The 20,403-nt window shown below is 38.7% G+C and overlaps 1 protein-coding gene across 5 annotated transcripts in view; it reads right to left on the bottom strand.

Annotated features, from left to right (window-relative positions):
- EPM2A (EPM2A glucan phosphatase, laforin) overlaps positions 1 to 12,134 on the bottom strand; it is a 133,792-nt gene extending 121,658 nt beyond the window's left edge. For 3 of the 5 annotated variants that reach the window (XM_051855291.2, XM_002714860.5, XM_051855294.2), the window contains exon 1: positions 8,996 to 12,134. In XM_051855291.2, the coding sequence (XP_051711251.2) occupies positions 8,996 to 9,296 (301 nt within the window). In that variant the 5' untranslated portion in view covers positions 9,297 to 12,134. The remainder of the gene's footprint in view (positions 1 to 8,995) is intronic. The other 2 variants (XM_051855292.2, XM_051855293.2) reach the window with 2 other exon arrangements.
- Between the last annotated feature and the right edge of the window lie 8,269 nt (positions 12,135 to 20,403).

Below are 20,403 nucleotides of genomic sequence, written 5' to 3'. Positions count from 1 at the left end.
TGCCTGGTTCACAGGAAGCGGACATCCCCTCAGACTTCCAGTTTCCTTAGGCCATTTGAAACCTTTCTGCAAGCACCATTGATAATCTTTTTCCCATCTACTCTTTTTTATTTTATTTATTTGAAAGAGTTACATAGAGAGGTAGAGACAGAGAGAGAGGTCTTCCATCGGCCGGTTCACTCCCCAGATGGCCACAACGGTCAACACTGCACCAGTCTGAAGCCAGGAGCCAGGTGCTTCTCCTGGTCTCCCACGCGGGTGCAGGGATCCAAGAACTTGGGCCATCTTCTACTGCTATCCCAGGCCATAGCAGAGAGCTGGATCAGAAGAGGAGCGGCCAGGACTAGAACCAGCGCCCAAATGGGATGCCGGCACCTCAGGCCAGAGCTTTAACCTGCTGCACCACAGCACCGACCCCTTTCCATCTTTTTTTTTTTTTTTTTTTTTTTTTTGTGACAGGCAGAGAGGACAGTGCAGTGAGAGAGACAGAGAGAAAGGTCTTCCTTTGCCATTGGTTCACCCTCCAATGGCCTCCGCGGCCGGTGCGCTGCGGCCGGCACACCGCGCTGATCCAAAGCCAGGAGCCAGGTGCTTCTTCCTGGTCTCCCATGGGGTGCAGGGCCCAAGCACTCTGGGCCATCCTCCACTGCACTCCCTAGCCACAGCAGAGAGCTGGCCTGGAAGAGGGGCAACCGGGACAGAATCCGGCACCCCGGCCGGGACTAGAACCCGGTGTGCCGGCGCCGCTAGGCGGAGGATTAGCCTAGTGAGCCACGGCACCGGCTCCCATCTACTCTTACTACACATGTACACACATACACACACACTAAAACACATGCGCATAACACCACATACACGTGCACACACACACACTAGCATTATTTTGCACAAAGGAAAAAGCCACATCAGAAACATCTTATTTTCTAAACATTATAAATTTTGTTATACTAGTTCAAACAAATACTTTATCCAAAGTATTACTTTTTTGTTTCTGATAATGTCACCAATGATCATCTCAAAACACTGTAGTTGCTCTAGCATCTTTTGGGGAACAATGCAGGCAGGGGAGGGTTCAAACCTTTTTTCCCTTCCATTGTGTAAGCGTCTACAGTATGTCTTTTAATTTGGTCTAAGATTACAACTCCATCTGCTTCAGGAGAAAATGAGCAAGTCACCTAAAAGTCTCAAGCCTTGTCATTTCTGCTCCCACGAACTCTGGCAAATGCTGAAAAACTGTGTATGTAGGGAGACATAATGAGAAACTACAGTAATTTCTACTCCTGTACTGTTTTAGTCTGGTACAATTTGCATTGGGTATGAATGAGGCTATGGTCTGAACCAAGAATGGGGAGAAAAAAAACACCTTTCATTTTTAATTTTAAAAAAATTCTCGACAATGTTCTCAAAACTTCAAATCATTCTGGCTGAAGCAACACATTAAATGAATGTTCTGTTGAAAAAGAAAGAAGGGAGGATTAAGAGAGATGTCATAAGAAAGGATCAGGAGAGTCAACACACCTCTGTATTTCTCTCATATTTCTTTTCTCTCAATTCCCCTTCCACTAATAATAAATAACAGAGTTTCTCATCAGTGATGTCTCAAAGTTCAGAGATTGTGTATGAGCTATTAAAATTCACTCATCTTTGTTCTCCCTGATACAGGTGATACAGTATGGAAGGGAAAGGGCCAAATCATGACACCTGGAATATTAAGAACAATTTGATGAGTAAAATACTGAAAAAAAGCTTATTATCCATTCTGGGTTGGACTATGTCCTTGAAAATTCATATGTTGAAGTCCTCACTCATTGCAGATAGGGTTTTTATAGAGGAGATCTAGTTAAAAGGAGGTCATAAGGGTCTGCTCTAATCCCATATGAGCAGTGCTCTTACAAGAAGAGATTTGCAGGCAGAGACAGGCAAAGAGCAGATAATGGGAAAGTACAGGGAGAAAGTGGCCATGCATAATCCAAAAAGAAAAGCCTGGAACAGAAACTTCAGACACCCCACAGAAGGAATCCACCCTGCCCTGCCGACACCTTGATCACAAACTGCTAGGCCCTAGAATTGTGGGACAACAAACAGATTTCTCTTGTTTATGCCAATCAAACTGTAGTACTTTGTTATAGAAACAGCAAAGTAATTTGTTATCTTATGGACATAAAGTCTCCTTAAATCTTAATAGAGTACTGAAGGACTCAAAATCTTCATATATCAATTCCACTGCAACACAGACAATACTGTGGTACAAAAGATAATACGAAATGAAGACAAACTATATTTGAGTAAAAAAAAATCTGAATGTCAAATGTACAGTCATTGAAATCTAAAAATATAAAACCTTATCTAGAGCACTATTGGGTGGGGACACAATTTAATGGAAGGCTATAATTAAAAAGTTAGAATCTTTGGCATGAAAGAAGAAAATCCCAAATCAATTAATCTGATTTTACAAGAAAAACACAGTTTAGACCATACTAATATACATATGTGTGTATGTATCTGTTCCCCAGGCACACATAAAGTTAATTAATATATCCATAAATATTTCAATGTTCTATGGGTTCAGCGGACCAACAAACAACAATATGCCTGAAGCAACAAGCACACCAAGTACTCGAATCTTGGTTTCTAATAGCATTTGACACAAAACAGAGCTCTTGGGAGAAATGGTTAATCTTATCGTGAGAAGGTCTACAAAAGATGTTCCCAGAGCACTTCGTAGTGCCAAAAAGTAAAAAAGTTCTCAAAAACAAATACACAAAAAACATAATACACACAACAATGGGGGAACATCACAAGAGACAGGGACTACTGAAAGGGCTCTCAATGGCTAAATCTACAACAAATTGAACAACAAAATTAAGAAAGTAGTAAGAGACCCAAAGCAAAAAACAATAACCATGGATGCACACTAATTTAAAAGTTATTGAATAAATAAATGAGGGTGAGAAGAAACAAATCCCCCAGGCAAACAAATTCCAAGTAGTTTCTATAAATATCCTGTCAACAAGGAGGTAGCATATAACTTCCCACTCCTTAAATGTGGGTTGTGCATGATGACACAGAAACGGAGGAAAGACAGTAACTTTACACGACGGAAAACTAATACTGCCCCAGCTACTTGATCACCATCTGTATCAACAGTACTTGGATTTTTAAATTTACATATTTTATTTATTTGGAAGGCACAGACAGAGCTCCCATCTGCTGGTTCACTCCCCTCAAACGCCTATAACAGCCTGAAACACCAGGTTGAAGCCTTGATCCCAAAACTCAATCTGGGTCACCCACATGAGCGGCATAGACCCACCCACTTGAGACAACATTGCTGCTTCCCATTGTGCACATTAACAAGAAGAGAGAATCAGGAGTGGAGCTGGGACTTGAACTTAGACACATCAACATGGATTGCGGGTACCCTAAGCAATGTCTTAACCTCTGGGCCAAATGCCTGCCCCCAGAAATGAGTCATGTTGAAGGCATACACACTTGATATGATGAGACAAGCAAAACATTTTACAATGAAGGCATGGCCCAATGGGTTAAGTCATCACCTGCAATGATGGCATCCCATATGAGTGCCACTTCAAGTCCCACCTGCTCCACTTTGAATCTAGCTTCTTGATAATATACCTGGGAAAGCAGTGCAAGATGGCTCAAGTACTTGGGTTCCTGCTACCTATATGGGAGATCCTGGCTTCGGTCTGGTCCAAGCTTCAGCCAATGCTGCCATTGAGGAGCAAATCAGCAGATGAGAGATGTCTCTTTCTCATTCTCTCTCTGTAACTTTCATTTTTAAATAAAGAAATTTAAAAAAAAAAAAAGACATTTTACCAGCTGGCACTATGGCTCACTTGGCTAATCCTCCACCTGCGGCGCCAGCACCCTGGGTTCTAGTCCCGGTTGGGGCGACGGATTCTGTCCCGGTTGCCCCTCTTCCAATCCAGCTCTCTGCTGTGGCCTGGGAAGGCAAGGCTTGGGCCCTGCACCCGCATGGGAGACCAGGAGGAGACAGCTGGCTCCTGGCTTCGGATCGGCGCAGTGCAACAGCAGCAGTACACTGGCCATAGCGGCCATTTGTGGGGTGAACCAACGGAAGGAAGACCTTTCTCTCTGTCTCTCTCTCTCACTGTCTAACTCTGCCTGTCAGAAAAAAAAAAAAAAAAAGACATTTTACCTCTGTAATCATCTCAGCAAAACCCATAATTCCCTTCACATGCAGAAGTATGAAACAAGAACCCTACCTTACAAGTTACACAAAAAAAAAAAAAAAAAAAAAAAACCCTCAAAATGCACCAAAGACCCAAATCCACAACCTGGTGCCATCAAATTACTAGAGGAGATAATTGGGGAGACTCTGCAAGATGTGACATAGGCAAAGACTTCTTGGGTAAAGACCCCAGAAGCACAGGCAACCAAAGCCAAAATTGACAAATGGGATTACATAGATGAGAGATACCTGCACTGCAAAAGAAACACTCAGCACAGTGAAAAGGCAACTGACAGAATGGAAAAAATATTTGCAAACTATTGAATTGAAAAATAATATCCATAATCTATAAAGAGCTCAATAAATTTAACAACAACAAATAAACCATCCTGTTAAGAAATAGGCAAAGGATTTGAATAGGCATTTTTCAAAAGAGGAAATTCAAATGGCCATCAGACACATAAAAAAAAAGTGCTCAGGATCACAAGCCATCAGGGAAATGCAATTCAAAACCACAATGAGGTTTCACCTCACCCCAGTCAGAATGGCTCTCATACAGAAATCAACAAACAATAAATGCTGGCAAGGATGTGGAGAAAAGGTACCCAAATATACTGTTGGTGGGAATGTAAACTAGTATAGCCATTGTGAAAGACAATATGGAGATTCCTCTAAAATTTGAAAACAGATCTACCATATGACCCAGCCATCCCACTCCTGAGAATTTACCCTAACAAAATGAAATCAGCATATGAAAGAGCATCTGTACACCATGTTTATTGCAGCTCAATTCATAATAGCTAAGATATGAAATCAACCCAGATGCCCATCATCCAATGACTGGATAAGGAAAATGTGGTACACACACACACACTCAACTATAAAAGAGAATGAAATCCTGTTTTTCACAACAAAATGGATGCAACTGGAAACCATTAAGTTTAGTCAAATAAGCCAGTCTCCCCCAAAAATACCATATGTTTTTGCTACACTGTGGTAACTAATAGACTACCAAAAAGTAATGTATATAAGCAAAATTAACATTTTGAGAACTGATTCTTGTTTACACTCCTTGTCTTTACTGTTGAAGAACAGTGTTTTTTTCTTTTTAGTATTTGTTGAATTCTTTACTTAATGGAGGGTTAATCTTTTGATTATGAAATAAACTGAAAGTATGTCATTGTATTTAAAAAACCATAATCTCAGTCTAATCATGAGAAAACCACTGGGAAAATCCCAACTGAGGAGCATTCCACAAAGTATTTAATGAATATGTTGCATAACTGCCAAGGTCATCTCAGAAACAGGGAAAGTATGAGAAACAATCACAAGCATGAAAGCTAAATGTAATGTGGTATTAAGGGTGAGATTCTGAAAAAGGAAAATGAATATTAGACCAAAAAAAAGGGAACCTGATTGAAATATGGACCCTAATTAATAAAAAAATCAATACTGGCTCCTTAATTTCCATGTTTATCCTCTACTAATATATGGCATAAAACATTAACAATACAGGAAATGGGTAAGGAGTAAATGAACACTCTGCACTATCTTCACCACTTTTCTGTAAATATAAACCTATTCTAAATAAATTTTTTTATTTTTTTAAAGTACATGCAATGTAATCTAAAATGTGTAAAAGAGATCCACAGATAAAGCTCAGCCACAGTACCAAGAAAAGGCATTAAATAAATGGCAGGGAAATGTTAACCTTAACTGTTAGAAAAATCACTCATTAGAGAATATACAAATCTAAGATACAAGGGAAATGGTCAAGAAGCAATGAAAACAAGAGATAAACAAAAAAGTGTATGTGATGGAATTTCTAGAGATGAAAAACAGTATCTGAGAGAATATTTCAGTGAATGAGATTCACAGCAGGTAAGATCCTCCAATTCTTCAATGAAAAAGTGTTTTCAAGAGGTAAGCAATTTGTACTCATAAACTAGTACAATTAAGGTAAAAAATTTGAGAATTAGCATAATTATTCTTTTAAAAAAATTAACAAGAAATATTACATTAATTTGTAGAAAAGCATTTCTCTCCAAATACGACGTAAAACAAAGTCTAGTATTACTTTTAAATAAAATTTGAGGATGATTAACAGTGAAGAAAGGGGAATTTTTCTTTTCAGAAATATATTCTCTATGTCACAAAATTTATTTCCCTTTTTATCAGTCTACTGGCACAACTTGATTTCCTAATAATAACAGTAAGAAGAATATAACTATTACACAACATTTAGCATATGCCCTCTTTTTACTTAGTGTATGTTGTATTCTAATAAATAAAGTTCATTTTTTAGGCAATATAGTGACAGCACAGTGAGATGAAATGACTCATCCTAGGTCCACACACTGGCTGGTGAGCCCAGAAAATATGGCTCCAGAATCCTGGATCTTAAAACACTTTGTTACACTACTTCTCATAATGCTTGTTAACTTACAAACCTAAGAATCAGTCTATGTACATAAAATTAGAAGGCAAGGGGACAATTAGAAAACAAAATATAAACTATAAAATCTTAACAATTAGAATGAAGCCAAAATGAGGAGATCGGAATGTGCAAGTAAGATATTTTTCTTATTTTCTTGTGAAGTAACTTAGCAGAATTACAATAATGAACTTTTAGAATAGAAAGTCAACAATTTTATAGTAATACACAAATCAGTAGGAAAAAGATAATGAATTTGCATTAAATTCCTTATTGTTCATGGTAAGTGATGATGGTTAATTGTATGCATATCCACTAAGTATCAACACATACTATAAAATTTTAATGAAAAATATTATGTGTATTTTTACTGTATCAGAAAAACTAAAAACAGAAAATTAAAACTGATAGAATAAGAAGTAGCAACACTAATTATAGAGTTTTGGGAGGAATATTAGAAAGGCCAAAAACAGGAAAGGGGGAGAGTTTGGAGAAAGGTAGACCTTCGTTTTCCACTACTTAAACTTTTATTAAAATGGTCAGATATTACCTTATTATTTTATTATAAAATAATTCTACTCTATTAATAATACTATTGCCTGTAAAGGAAGATTAAACTGAAGCAGGCACCTTTCATTTCTGTCATGGCAAAAGGAGAGGACAATAAACGCTACTAGACCATAAAACCTAATGGAGTACAAGGAGAGGAACAAGGATAATAATTCACATAGGTCAGCATACTCATCTTCTTTGCTGAATCTTTGTTTACCCAAAAATATCAAGCAAACAGTCAATTTTTTCATACAAACTTGTAAAATATCATTCATTGCATTGGCATTAAACAACTGTTGTTCACACATACTCCAATATAACACTTTGCACATCTCAGTTAAAAAAAGTTATCTCAATTCACATGTCATTGGCAAGAGTCTACACTTCTATTTCCTTTTTTGGGGTATAACATAGCAGTCCTTAATTTTGACCTAATAATATTACTTCTCTGAAGTTCTCCTGCAGAAAAATTTCCAAATGCTTAAAGATAACTCTAAAGTACATGGACTTTCAATTAAGCCATTATTGTTTATACCAGAAAAATTCAAAATTAAAAACAACCTTAACGCCCATTGGTAGATGCAGAATATTTTGCTACCATTTTAAAATGAAATAGGGGTAGACATTTGGTCTAGCAGTTAAGTCTCTGGTTAAAATGCCTGTGTCCTGTATTGGAGTACCTAGGTCCCATACCAACTGAGACCTGGGAGGTAAGGATGGCTCAAGCAATTGGCTTCCTGCCACTCACATGGGAGACCTGGACTGAGTTCTGGGCTCACAACTTCATTCTAGCCTAGTGTTGGCCTTTGCAGACATCTGGGAAGTGAATCAGCAAAAGGGAGTATGCTTCGTTTTTCTCTAAATATTTGTCTCTGTGTCCATCTCTGTTCCCTTCTCCTTCCCAAATAAATTTTTTTAAATAAAATACATCTATATGTAGTGTCAGGAAATGTATGGTACCCACAACATTTTAAGTTAAAAAAAAAAAACCCACGAGATTCAAAATTACACGTTATACAGTTTTTGTGAAAGTGAAAATGTATACTAACACATACAAATCACGTATGAGTGTCCTACAGAATGTTCGTGGGAAATGGGCATAAGGTGTAGTTTACTTGGGAGGGAAAAGAAAAAAAAAAACTCATAATGCATGGAAAATGCATTTTGCAAGAAAACTATGCATAGATTAAAAAAAAAAAAAAACTTTGCACCAAAATAAACTCCTACTTTTAGCTCCATTTCTTCCCATGAATTTTAAGAAATGATTTCACTATAACCTGCATTGGCAATACGCTTAAAGTGTGGTGTGGAGACCCTGAAGCTTTTCCTTTGTACACTTCTTTGGTGTATTAGTATCCTGTACATAGCATTCTTTAAGAATAATCAGGCTGTCTCAGCCGCCATAAAACTGGAATGAAGAAAAAAAAAAACCAACAGGGGAACACTCAGGACTTCCCATGAATTTCAAATTCTTAAAAAAAAAATCGCTATATTTAAGTAGCACGGATCCGGTTTTCGAGGTCTCGCACTGCACAAGGCAGAGCTGCAGAGCGCGGCCCGGCCCGGCGAGGCGGGAAGGGACGGCCCGGCGAGGGTGGGTGTGCGGGACCACGGGGGCCGCGCGGCCGGGCCCGGCGCAGGAACCAGGGCAGCGCAGGCCGGCGCCGAACGGTCAGCCGCGGCTCCCGCGGAGAGCAGACGCGCGGGCACACAGCGCCGGTGGGAGCCGCCGCCGGGAAGATTCGGGCCGCGCCACACCAGGCCTGGGCCCGGCGCGCGGCGCCCGCTGCCAGTACCTTCCCAGGCGAGCTCTCCTCCCGGCTCCCGCTTCAGGAACTTGTACCAGAACGTGTCCACGCGGCCCGGCTCCGCCCCGTCCTGCGCCGCCTCCTCGGCCGCCAGCTCCACCTCCCCGAGCCACAGGCCCGGCTCCTGCAGCACCAGCGCCTCCGCGCCCGCCGCCGTGCCCGCCGGCCTCAGGCGCACGGCGCCCCGCGGCTCCCAGCGCCCCAGCTCCGGCCGCGACCCCACGACCAGCAGCTCCGGGCGGGCACCGGCCACGGCGGGCGGCACCACCACCCCGAACCTGAAGCGCATGGCGACGGGCGGTGTCTCCCGGGACGGGTCTCCGAGCGCCGGCCCACGCGGCCCGAGCGCCAGGCGGCCGCAGCGATTGGGCGTTGGAGCGGAGGCCCGGGCGCCGGCGGGGACACGTGTGGGTCTGCACCTATTTTGGGCTTTATCACGCGGCGCCGGAGCCCGGGCCGCATCTAGGCCTGTGCCTGCCTCTGGGGCGGCCTGTTGCAGCACCACCGGGTTCTGCTCGTGGGCGCCTACCTAGAACGCCTGCTCGGACGGCAGCAGGGACGAGAAAACGAGGCTTGGAAACAGGGAGACGAAGCCTAAGCCGCGCGATTGTCCAGTCATCTGGACAGGAGCCTGGAAATGATCTCTAGGAGAGTCATGAAGAATGGAATGGCCTCTGGGTAGCGGCCTCGGGTCTTAGCCAAGTCACTTCTTCCCTCTGGATCCCGGGTGCTTTGTGATCTGCAGGTGTAAGCGAATCGTCCTGTCTGAAGACCTGCCACCTCTGAGGGTTCTGCAACGAATGAGCGCAAGACCATGAGCTGAGAAAAGATCGTTTTATGCCTTGCCCTTGCTCTGCAGTCCGACGCCTGATAAGATAATCACTTTCTCCCTTGAAAAACACTGTATTTGTGTTTTGTTTTCAGTGTGAATTCAACGCGTTCTCAATGTGTTTGAAGTAAATACTTCCAAGTCCCCTTCAAGTCTAAAAAAAAAAACTATAATTCAGAGATTTTAATGTATACTTTCCATGATTTTTTTGAAACAGCGTAAAAATAAGACCATTTGTTTAAATTTAGTCTAGGTTACTATTTTTTTAAACTTAAAAAATTTTCGAGTCAAGAAACAAGTTTATAACTAATTGACCAGAAGAAAAATACTGTACTGACGTCTTTGGGGGAAGAGGATACTTCAGTCTGTCACTGACATAAGCTAAATATCCTGTTTACATTTTGTTACATTTTTTAATGAAGTTTTTCTCATGTTCTTAAAATTTGTGTAGTCACCAACATTTAACATAACACAGATCTCTTAAGTGAATTAAAAGCACACACAGACCCATTTTTGCCAGTGTTTGGAAGCTTGTGAATAGTAACGAAAAAGCCAAAATCTCAGGCATTCATAATAAAATAGAAGTACAAAAATTGTAAACTGCACAAACTCAGTCTCTGTGGGACCGTTAGTAAATTAATAATACGCTTCACTCTTTAAACATTGGTACTTCACTCAAAGTTTGGTTGGTTGCTAAGCTTAAGGATAAACATCAAGAAAAATGTGAAGGCAGCAAGGCTGGCCAACTAGGGCTGATTCAGTAGCAAAACAGACATTAACTCACAATGGCATGTGAGTCAGTTTATTCAAACGACTGTAATAAAATATTTTTAGAATAATTTTAGGAAAATAATACTCATCTGGCCAAGAATACTTCTTGTCCACAATGGAATTCAGACTTTAATTGATCTTATTTCTTAAGGACCTGGGAGCTAACAGTTTAGAACTTTCACATTCTACTCTGCTGCCTGCATCTGTGGCATCTTAAAAACCAGACCAAACATCCACCTCAGATATTATTTACTTTTCTGTCTTCATAAAGAGATTGAATAATTTTAACCATTACAATAAGCACCCTTTGAACCCCTAAACAAGATAAGCTAAAACTTATTTTATGGCAAAAGCTTAACAGGGTACAAGTTTGATAACTATGTTGTGCACCAAGTAAGATGGAAATAGAAAGAATATGGGGTAAAAGACATATTTAAAAACCTCAATTGCACTTTGACCATCAATCATTTGGAAACATAAGCCTTAATGATTGCAATTGAGCCCTTCCTGTGTGCCAGACACATGGTTTTCATATTCATGTTATCTCATTTAATTATCTTACCAATCCTATGAGGTAACTATAATTATTATTCCCCTTCTAGATGTGAAGAGAAGGAGGCACATTAGGTTCAGTAAACATCTCACAGCAAGGAAGGAAAAGAGCCAGGTTCTAAAAGGTATCTGTTTATCCTATAATAATATCCTGTGTATCCTGTTAATGCATATTAAAAGATATGTGATTCATTGTGTATATGTAATATACATAATGCATTTAAGTCCCAGCATATTTAAATGTTATACTCTATCAGCTCTTAATAAAAAGTGAACTACGTGTAATTATTTCCTGTAACTGATTTTATGCTTAGGAATGATGGTCAGGTGAATCATGAGGAATCTATAAAGGCATAAATATATTGATATTTAGAGGTTATTTGATCTCGTGCCGTAGGAAATTGTAATTTTTATGCTGTTATACACAAATCCTATAGGCAACAGAAACAGATGGAAAAGCCAAGATGGGCTGGCGCCACAGCTCAATAGGCTAATCCTCCGCCTGCGGCACCGGCACACCAGATTCTACTCCGGTTGAGGCCCAGGATTCTGTCCCGGTTGCCCCTCTTCCAGTCCAGCTCTCTGCTGTGGCCAGGGAGGGCAGTGGAGGATGGCACAAGTGCTTGGGCCCTACACCTGCATGGGAGACCAGGAAAAGCATCTGGCTCCTGGCTTCGGATCAGCGCAGTGCGCCGGCTGCAGCACGCCGGCCGCGGAGGCCATTGGAGGGTGAACCAATGGCAAAGGAAGACCTTTCTCTCTGTCTCTCTCTCTCACTGTCCACTCTGCCTGTCAAAAAAAAAAAAAAAAAAGAAGAAGAAGAAGAAAGAAAGAAAGAAAGGCCAAGATGAAGAAATTTACCAGTTAAAAAAGTATGTTATTCCCATATCTTTTTCCTTGTTGGGTTCTTCATTTGATATTTCTTTTTATATTACAAAAATATTATGGTAATTATTAAAAAGAATTACTTGTATAATTTATCTGAGTTCTGATACTTGATGCTATGGGGATGAGCTGAGTAAAAATCATCTCAATAGAATAACAATTCTGACAGTAATTTTTAAAAGACCAAAGAAAACTTGTATCATTTCATTTCATTTCTATAGTGCTGTCTTCTATATAACTACAGTATTTCTTGAAGAATGTGTGATAAATTTAAACTTAGAGTTTTAGGATCCAATTCAAATGTAAATTCTTTCAAAGCCCCCTTAGGAAAAGCTATGGCTTGAATCTTTGCTGATTTATGTTTTCTGAAGCAATCTTTCACTAGCTCCTGAGTTGTCATAAATCTTCCCTTATATTATTGTGTATGTAGATACACGCTCACTGATGTAATCCACATTTTATCCAAATGGTTCAGAGACTATTGTAAGTATTAGTTTACCACTTAACAAAACAGATTTAAGAATTCAATTGTCACATTTATTATTTTTCATTTTGCAGCTTAAAACAAACAAAAACCTTCCAGAAAAAGTTTCAGTACAACTGAGAGACTTTTGCATGTTATAGATAACATTTTTCTGGGCTGGAAAATTGAAACCTTGCTGGGAATCTAAAGAAATAGGACACAAGCTGTCCTAAGTCTTTGTCCAAAATCCCACAGCATTTCTCAACTATTTAAAAAATTCATGTCCCTTCTTGTTACATATACAAATCTATCTCCAGTAGATTCCAATGATTCCACATCCCGCTCATCCCACCATAGAGAAGTAGTGCCTCTTCGGTATATCCCCAATAGCCTGTTTAGCCACACTTCTGTCATTGAATTTATGCTATTAAAATAACGTTTAAATGTTCCAGATATGAAATTATAGATAAGCATATGCCCTTTCAAAAGAATTGACTTGTCTTTCCATCATACTTCCAATGCCCATCATTGTAAGATCCACACCTATTCTCCTTACATCTCAGTGGAGAAATTCTCAACAGATCATTCAAGCCTTTGTTTTCTTAAGCAGTAACATAAATTGACTTTACCTACAGAAACTAGAGGGCCAAGGCAAATGAAAGGACCTCCAGGTCAGAGACACCAGTTTAGAGCTTCTTTCAGAAGTAAAAAGATCCTCCTGGGTCTGGGACTAACTTGAATGGTTGGATAGTTAATACCTTTTTTCAAAAATGGTAGAAGTCCTGATACCTCAACCCTTAGTAATAAAGGAGTGCTGGCTGCAAGGAGTGATTTGAAACTCCCAAGAGTTTGGAGAAAAAAAAAAAAAAAAAAAAGAGCTTAAATAGAGCTAGGTCATCCACACTTAGTAGAGAATAGAGAATGCGGATAGGGGCAACCTTGACCAACACTTTCTAAGACCTTGAATTTTCTTTACTTATTTTTCCTAACCATTGTAGGTATGGTAGGTATGTTACATTTAGAGCAAAAGTAAGGGTGGGCTTTGGCCTAGCAGTTAAGATGCCCGTTGAGATGCCTGCATCCCACATTTTGAGTATCCGGGTGCACTATCTGGCTCAATCTCCTAATTCCAGCTTCCTGCCAACATAGACCCTGTGAGGCAGCAGTGATGGCTCTCATACTTGAGTAGTAGGGTAAAGGGAGTGAGTAGACCCTGGCACCTATGTAGAACTAGACTGAATGTCCATGCTCCCAGATTTGGTCCAGCTGTTGTGGGTATTTGGGAAGTTAATCTGTGGATAGGAGGTCTCTCTCTCTCTCTCTCTCTCTCTCTCTCTCTCTCTTTTAAAAAAATTAGAAGTAAAAGTATTTTAAACTTGAAGCATGAAGCTGATTGGGGTGCAGGCAGAAGATGAGCTTGAAAATATTCTTTTACCTCACTGTCAGCTGGAGGAAGAGCACTCAAAGAAGGAGAAAGGGGTTTGTGGTAACTGGAAATGAGAAATCTTTGGTGAAATCCTGTTGACCCTCAATACAAAAGAAAGATTAAACCAGGAGCTGAGTGATTATCCCGGGCTTCCTAATAATTTCTGGTTCTTAGTAGGAATTAAAATATTAGAAATGCAGAAGTAGTGTGGAAGAGGTATTATACCACATTTAATTAGTGGAATAGACTACTTATTCAACGATACATATTTCTCTAAAAATGTACTACTATTCTCAAATTATAGTTTTCTAAAATTATTCTCATGTAAATTAATAGTAGAACAATCTAGATAGTAAAGTTAGGTCAAAAAAACTTTAAGATACAATATATAAGTATCTAAAAAATGCTAGATAAAGATTGCTGCATTACATAGAAAACTGACTAACTTCCTACTGGGCAATTATACTAACCTTTGAATTTATCCATGCAACTACACAGAAATCACTCATATCTTTAATAGATAAACATCTATAAGGTTTCATATATAACTTTGAGAGTTGGCCTTGATCAACAGTGTATTAGTCAGCTTTTTATTATGACAGTGAGTACCTAAGACAAGCTACTTATGAATGAAGAAGGTTTATTTCAGCTTACACTTTGGAGGTTCACAGTCCATGTTCAGGCACGCCCTTTTCACTCAGCTGTCCTGTGACACCAGAAGATAGAAATGGCAAAGCAAGTAAAAAGAAACAAACACATAATGAACCAGGAAGCCGAGTCAGTTGCTGGGACCAATTTGGTTGTTTAACCAACACTCTCACAACCACCCTCCAAGGACATGCCCGCATAGACCTAAGAACCTCCCAGTAGGCCCACAACATTGACACCATAATTAGATTAAGCTTTTGCCCTCTCAGTACCCTTTATAAAAACCTCTAGGATTTAAACTATAAGCATTTGCATGAGATCAAGAGACATTTCCTGAAATAGTAAAAGAAACCGAGACATAGATAATCTTATAAAGAATGGAATAATTCTTAGGTGAGTTTGTAGAATAGTATAGGACATGAAGTCAATCTGGCACCTTAATTCTCAATTAAGATACATATTCTTATTTATTTAGCTCCTGTTGACAATGGGCTAAGCACTGTGTTGGGTGCCTGATTTTAAATCTTATTTAATACTCTCAACCTTTCTATGATGTAATGATGACCCCCGTGATACAAAGGGAAAAATCCAAGTCTTTGGGACATTCACTGATTTTCCTAAGGCCATACAGATTAGAGTTGACAAAGTCAGGATTTTTCTAACCCAACAGCTCTTCCAGCTGGCTACACAGTGTATCAGTACGTAGCTCACACACTACAGTGCTTTACTGTAGTGGAAGCTAAAACTCAATCCATGCTCCATTTTCCAAACCTTTTCCTCTGGGTATGCCTTCCCATAAGATATTCATTCCTTGTCAAATCTGATGCCACAGAGACAAATCTATATAAAGCCATAAGGACTATGAATGCACAGATATGAAACATTTCACTTCCTATCTCCTACAGCATGGTAAAGTCCTGACTTTAAACATGTTTAAAAAATTAATTAGAACTGCTTAGATACAGTTTGGTAAACCTCAGAATGCTTACAAAAGGGTCCAGATCCTTAGCAAAATTGTAACTGTAAATAGATCACATGTATCAACACGGACAAATACAAGGGCTCTTCAAAAATTCTTGGAAATGTATATCATGAAAAAATTATACCTGGATTTCAAAGTTCTTTACACCAAAATAAACTTGTCTTTATATAATTCCATTTTTCCATAAACTTTTCAAAGCATCTTCATATAGGCACACCTAACTAGATTTAGAGCAGTAACTGCTATGGTTTGTACATGATTATGCCCCTGAACTCATGGAGGAGTTTAAACCTCAAAGTCATAAATTAATAGTATTAAGAGGGTAGAAACAATCCAGTTGTGGTATTTAGAGGTAAGGCCTTTGGAAAAGTGAATACATTAGATGGGATGATTAAATTTATTGAATTCATGATTGAATCCTGGATTGAATAAGGACAAAGCTATATACAGACATGGAATCTCCCAATCTCTTTCCATATGGCACTCTGCACCAACTCAGAATTCTGACAGCAAGAATGTCATCACTATATGTTAAAATACTGGGATCATCTGATCTTGGACTGTGAATCTCCAGAACTCTGAATCAAAATAAACCCCTTTTGGGGCTGGCACTGTGGCGCAGTGGGTTAACTCCCTGGCCTGAAGCACCAGCATCCCTTATGGGCGCTGGTTCAAGACTCGGCTGCTCCACTTCTGATCCAGCTCTCTGCTATGGCCTGGGAAAGCACCTGCATGGGAGATCAGGAAGAAGCTCTGGCTCCTGGGCTTCAGATCGGTGCAGCTCCGGCCGTTGTGGCCAAATGGGGAGTGAACTATCAGATGGAACACCTCTCTCTTTCTGCCTATCCTTCTCTCTGTGTGTAACTCTGACTTTCAAATAAATAAAAAAATCTTAAAAACAACAACAACAACAACAAAATAAACCTCTTTCCTTTTTAAAGCTAGTCTGCTTCAGGCATTTTATTTTAGTAATAAAAAGCTGATTAACACAGCAGCCTGGACTTTGTACACATGTTTTGTGATGATGACTGTCTTTTTTAGGGGGGTCTTCCATATGGGTCACCCTACCCTCCACTAAAATTTAATTCTTCAAGGGAGTGCAGTGGAGGATGGCCCAGGTGCTTGGGCCCTGCACCCCATGGGAGACCAGGAAAAGCACCTGGCTCCTGGCTCCTGCCACCGGATCAGCGTGGTGCGCCGGCCGCGGCAGCCATTGGAGGGTGAACCAACGGCAAAGGAAGACCTTTCTCTCTGTCTCTCTCTCTCACTGTCCACTCTGCCTGTCAAAAAAAAAAATTTAATTCTTCAGGAACTTCAGCAGAAACTCCATACACCTCCCTTCCATAGTTCAGGAACTTATGAGAGGTGAGTATAACAGAAAACAAAGATTCTAGTTACTCCTCCCCTGAAAGGAGACCAGAGAAGCCTTTTTCAGGTAGAAAAGTTTTCTTCACCTGACTTAGAATATTTTACTTCAATTTCAGGTAAAATTGTGATTAATTGGTGGTCAGCTGCTATTCATAGGAGGATTCTACACCACTGCAAAAGGAGGGGATGGCTTGCAGAACTTACAAAGTGACCCATGAAGGAGTGACAGATAAGAAGGAGGAAAGTCACTGAGTGGAGGCTTTGTAATAACGGCCAATTTTGCTCCTTCTGAAGGAACTAATCCCAGTAGCTTTGATATTGTTGCCTATGATGTTAGAAGCCACTGTTATTCTCTCTATATAACAGAAACTACAACAGACAAGCATATACAAACTCTTAGTTGACCAGTTGCCAAAATGAAAATTTGAAAAATTTTACACAAATATTCACTGAACAAAATTAGAAAATTTGGCAAAAAGAGTGTACAGCTTCTAAGGCACACACAGTGGACCACAGCTGAGGCTTCCTCCCTTTTGTGTAGGCTTGCATTCCTGACACTCTAGTCTCTACCACTGAACATGATACAGAGGTCAAATTGCTACTTATCTTTCTACTTCATGAGTTGTTTTCTTGTTTTCTTATATGATAACATTTAAAAAGTAAATAATAAATAATTTTATATTATGTTATTAATAAAGTATAATATATAAAATAATATAATTTTATATAATAAAATTATATTATTTTATATTATTTATATTATTGAATAAATAAAAATAGAATAAAAACATGTTATCATATAAAAAATAATAAAAACTAAATAAATAGCATGGATGTGAAGATATTGGGTCCCTCATTTATGGTGAGTAAGAATGTAAAATAGTGCTGTTATTTTGGAAAATAATTTGACTGTTCCTCAGCATTTAAGAAGAAATTTTCCATAGGACCCATCAATTCCAGTCCTCCACAAGAAATGAAAACATAAATCGACACAAATGCTGTGCATGAATATCCATAGTGACATTATTAAAAGTTCCAAATTGGACACAACCCAAATGGTAATGAAATGGTTGAATCAACAAATTATATATGTCCATTTGGCAATAAAAGGAATGAAATATTTATACAAGCTACAGCAAGGCTTAATTTTGGAAGAATTATGCTCAGTGAAATAAACCAGATACAAAAGACCACATATTATATTATCCCATTTCAGTGAAATGTCCAGAATAGGCTAATCTATAGAGACAGAAAGTCAAATAGTGAAAGACAGAGCGTAGCAGTGGGTTAAGAATTAGAGGGGAATGGGAAGTAACTAAAAGAATATGAGATTCTTTTTGCGTGAAAATGTTCTAACCTTGATTGTGGTGATGGTTTACAACTCTGAATACACTAAAAGTCATTGAGTTGTACACTTTAAACAGATGAATGTGTATGGTAAATGCATTATATGTTTTTAAAAAAGTTAAAATAACAAGGGAAGTGAACTTATATGGAAATCTTGTGGCCCCTTTAAGTTATTTGACTTTTGAACTCCTACTTTTCAACAGAAAATGCTCATTAATCTGATTAGCATACAGTAGGTATTGATCTGCACTATGCAGTGGTAAATAAAAAGAACAATGTTTTCATGTTTTCAAATTCTTCAACAAAAGACAAGTATGTAGCATAAAATATTTACAAGTACTTTTGAAGTGTAAGATATTGGATTATGTGACTTGAAACATGCAACTCTGCATGTAAATTATAAAAGGTGATCCTTGCTCACAAGGTATTTATAATGTAGTGGTTGGAGAGAAAAACACGCAGAAAGTTACAGTACAGCACAAAATTTAATATTTTTAAATTTTATAAATTACTTGCTACAGAATGATAACTGACTAGTGACAAGCACCATAAAGGTGAGAAGAGGGTTGAAGCATCAATAGCTTGAGAGATCAGAACTGATATTATGTCTGCTTGCAATCAGAATACAGGAGAGGCAGAAAACAAGGAAGAGAGCATGTGCGAGGAAGCTGGTTTCCAAGTGGAAAAACTACATCAACAAAAGCAGAGTCAGACAATCCCAGAGAAAGTAATTTCAGAGGAACAAAGGACAAGAATACCAAAAATGGTTATACTAAAGTATTTGTATGGCCAATATTTGTTTTGCCTCACTCAATTACATTTTAGGCTAATTATGTACTTTAGCTGATATGTTTCATATATCGTGATTTGTAATTAAGACAATGGATAGAAAATCTAAAAGGTTACAATGGTTCTACAAAGAAGAATTGGAGAAAAATAACATCTTGGATATGTAATGTTGAAAAAGAGAAGATCAAACAATAAAATCAAGAAGGGAACTGCTTCACACCAAAGTCATGAGTTCAATTATCCTATTTCACAAGAGAAGAAATTAGCACATTGTAAATTGCTTTACTCTATTGCTTATTACCTTCAGGACTGGCTAGGTGAGTACATGCCCTCACAAGCTTACAGTGCAAACACTGTCCACAATGGCATGGCTAATATATAATTGAAAATCTCATTCAGTTATCAAACATTTCAAACTATTAAATTAGATTGTTTTTATAAGTAAATATCTTGGCAAAGCAGTGCATTCGTTTTAGAAAGCATTATTTGTTACTACTCTGAAGAAAAGATTGAATTCCTAGAATCTTCAATTTTCTGTGAATGTTCATCTCTGACATAGTCGCTTTAGGGCCACTAAATTCACCTGAAAACACTCCTTGTTTAATTAAGTTTGTGTTTCCCAGGTACAGTACCAATGGATTTTATAATTCTATTTCGAAATTCTACCACAGGATTAATAGCAACATAACTTAATTCACTAGATTAATGCCTTTATTATTTAGTCAATTTAAAAGTTAGCTGTACCATATTACACTGGGCTAGAAAATTCAAAGAAAGAATTATTTAGAGCTGCAGATTTGAAAGAGCAAGAAGAATTTCCATGTTCTTCTCTCTTTGATACACAAAGAAACAGGTTCTTATAAAAACAACTTGTTAAATTTTATTATTTATTTGTTTTCATCTATAAATCAATATGCCTAGAAAATAAAGGAGGACAAGAAAGACAAGCTTCCCCTTGTTTGTATGCTGTTCCTCCATGACTCCTGTGCTTCAAGGACTGATAATGAGGTGACCTCAAGTGTCAATGATCCATCCAGCAGAACTTAAAACAAATACATGATGAGACAATTTATTTGCTTCGAAAAAATGATTGCAATGACATTTTGGTTTTGCAAATAGTATAACCATAGAACTTTTTCAGAATAATCTCTGTCACTCTTTGAAAGTAATGTTCCATATAATATACATTTTAAATGTTTTGCACATTCATATAAGAGGTGGTGGGGGACAGGTAAGCTCCCACTTACTGGTTCACTCCCCAAATGCCTGAATTGGCTGAGGCTCACATGGGCCAAACTTAGGATCTGGAAATTCAATCGTGATTCCACATAGGTGG

Source organism: Oryctolagus cuniculus, chromosome 5 (genome assembly GCF_964237555.1).
Source record: "Oryctolagus cuniculus chromosome 5, mOryCun1.1, whole genome shotgun sequence".
In the NCBI taxonomy this organism is placed as follows: domain Eukaryota; kingdom Metazoa; phylum Chordata; class Mammalia; order Lagomorpha; family Leporidae; genus Oryctolagus; species Oryctolagus cuniculus.
Note: the sequence above shows the minus strand (reverse complement) of the source record. Positions and strands in the feature narration are given on the sequence as shown.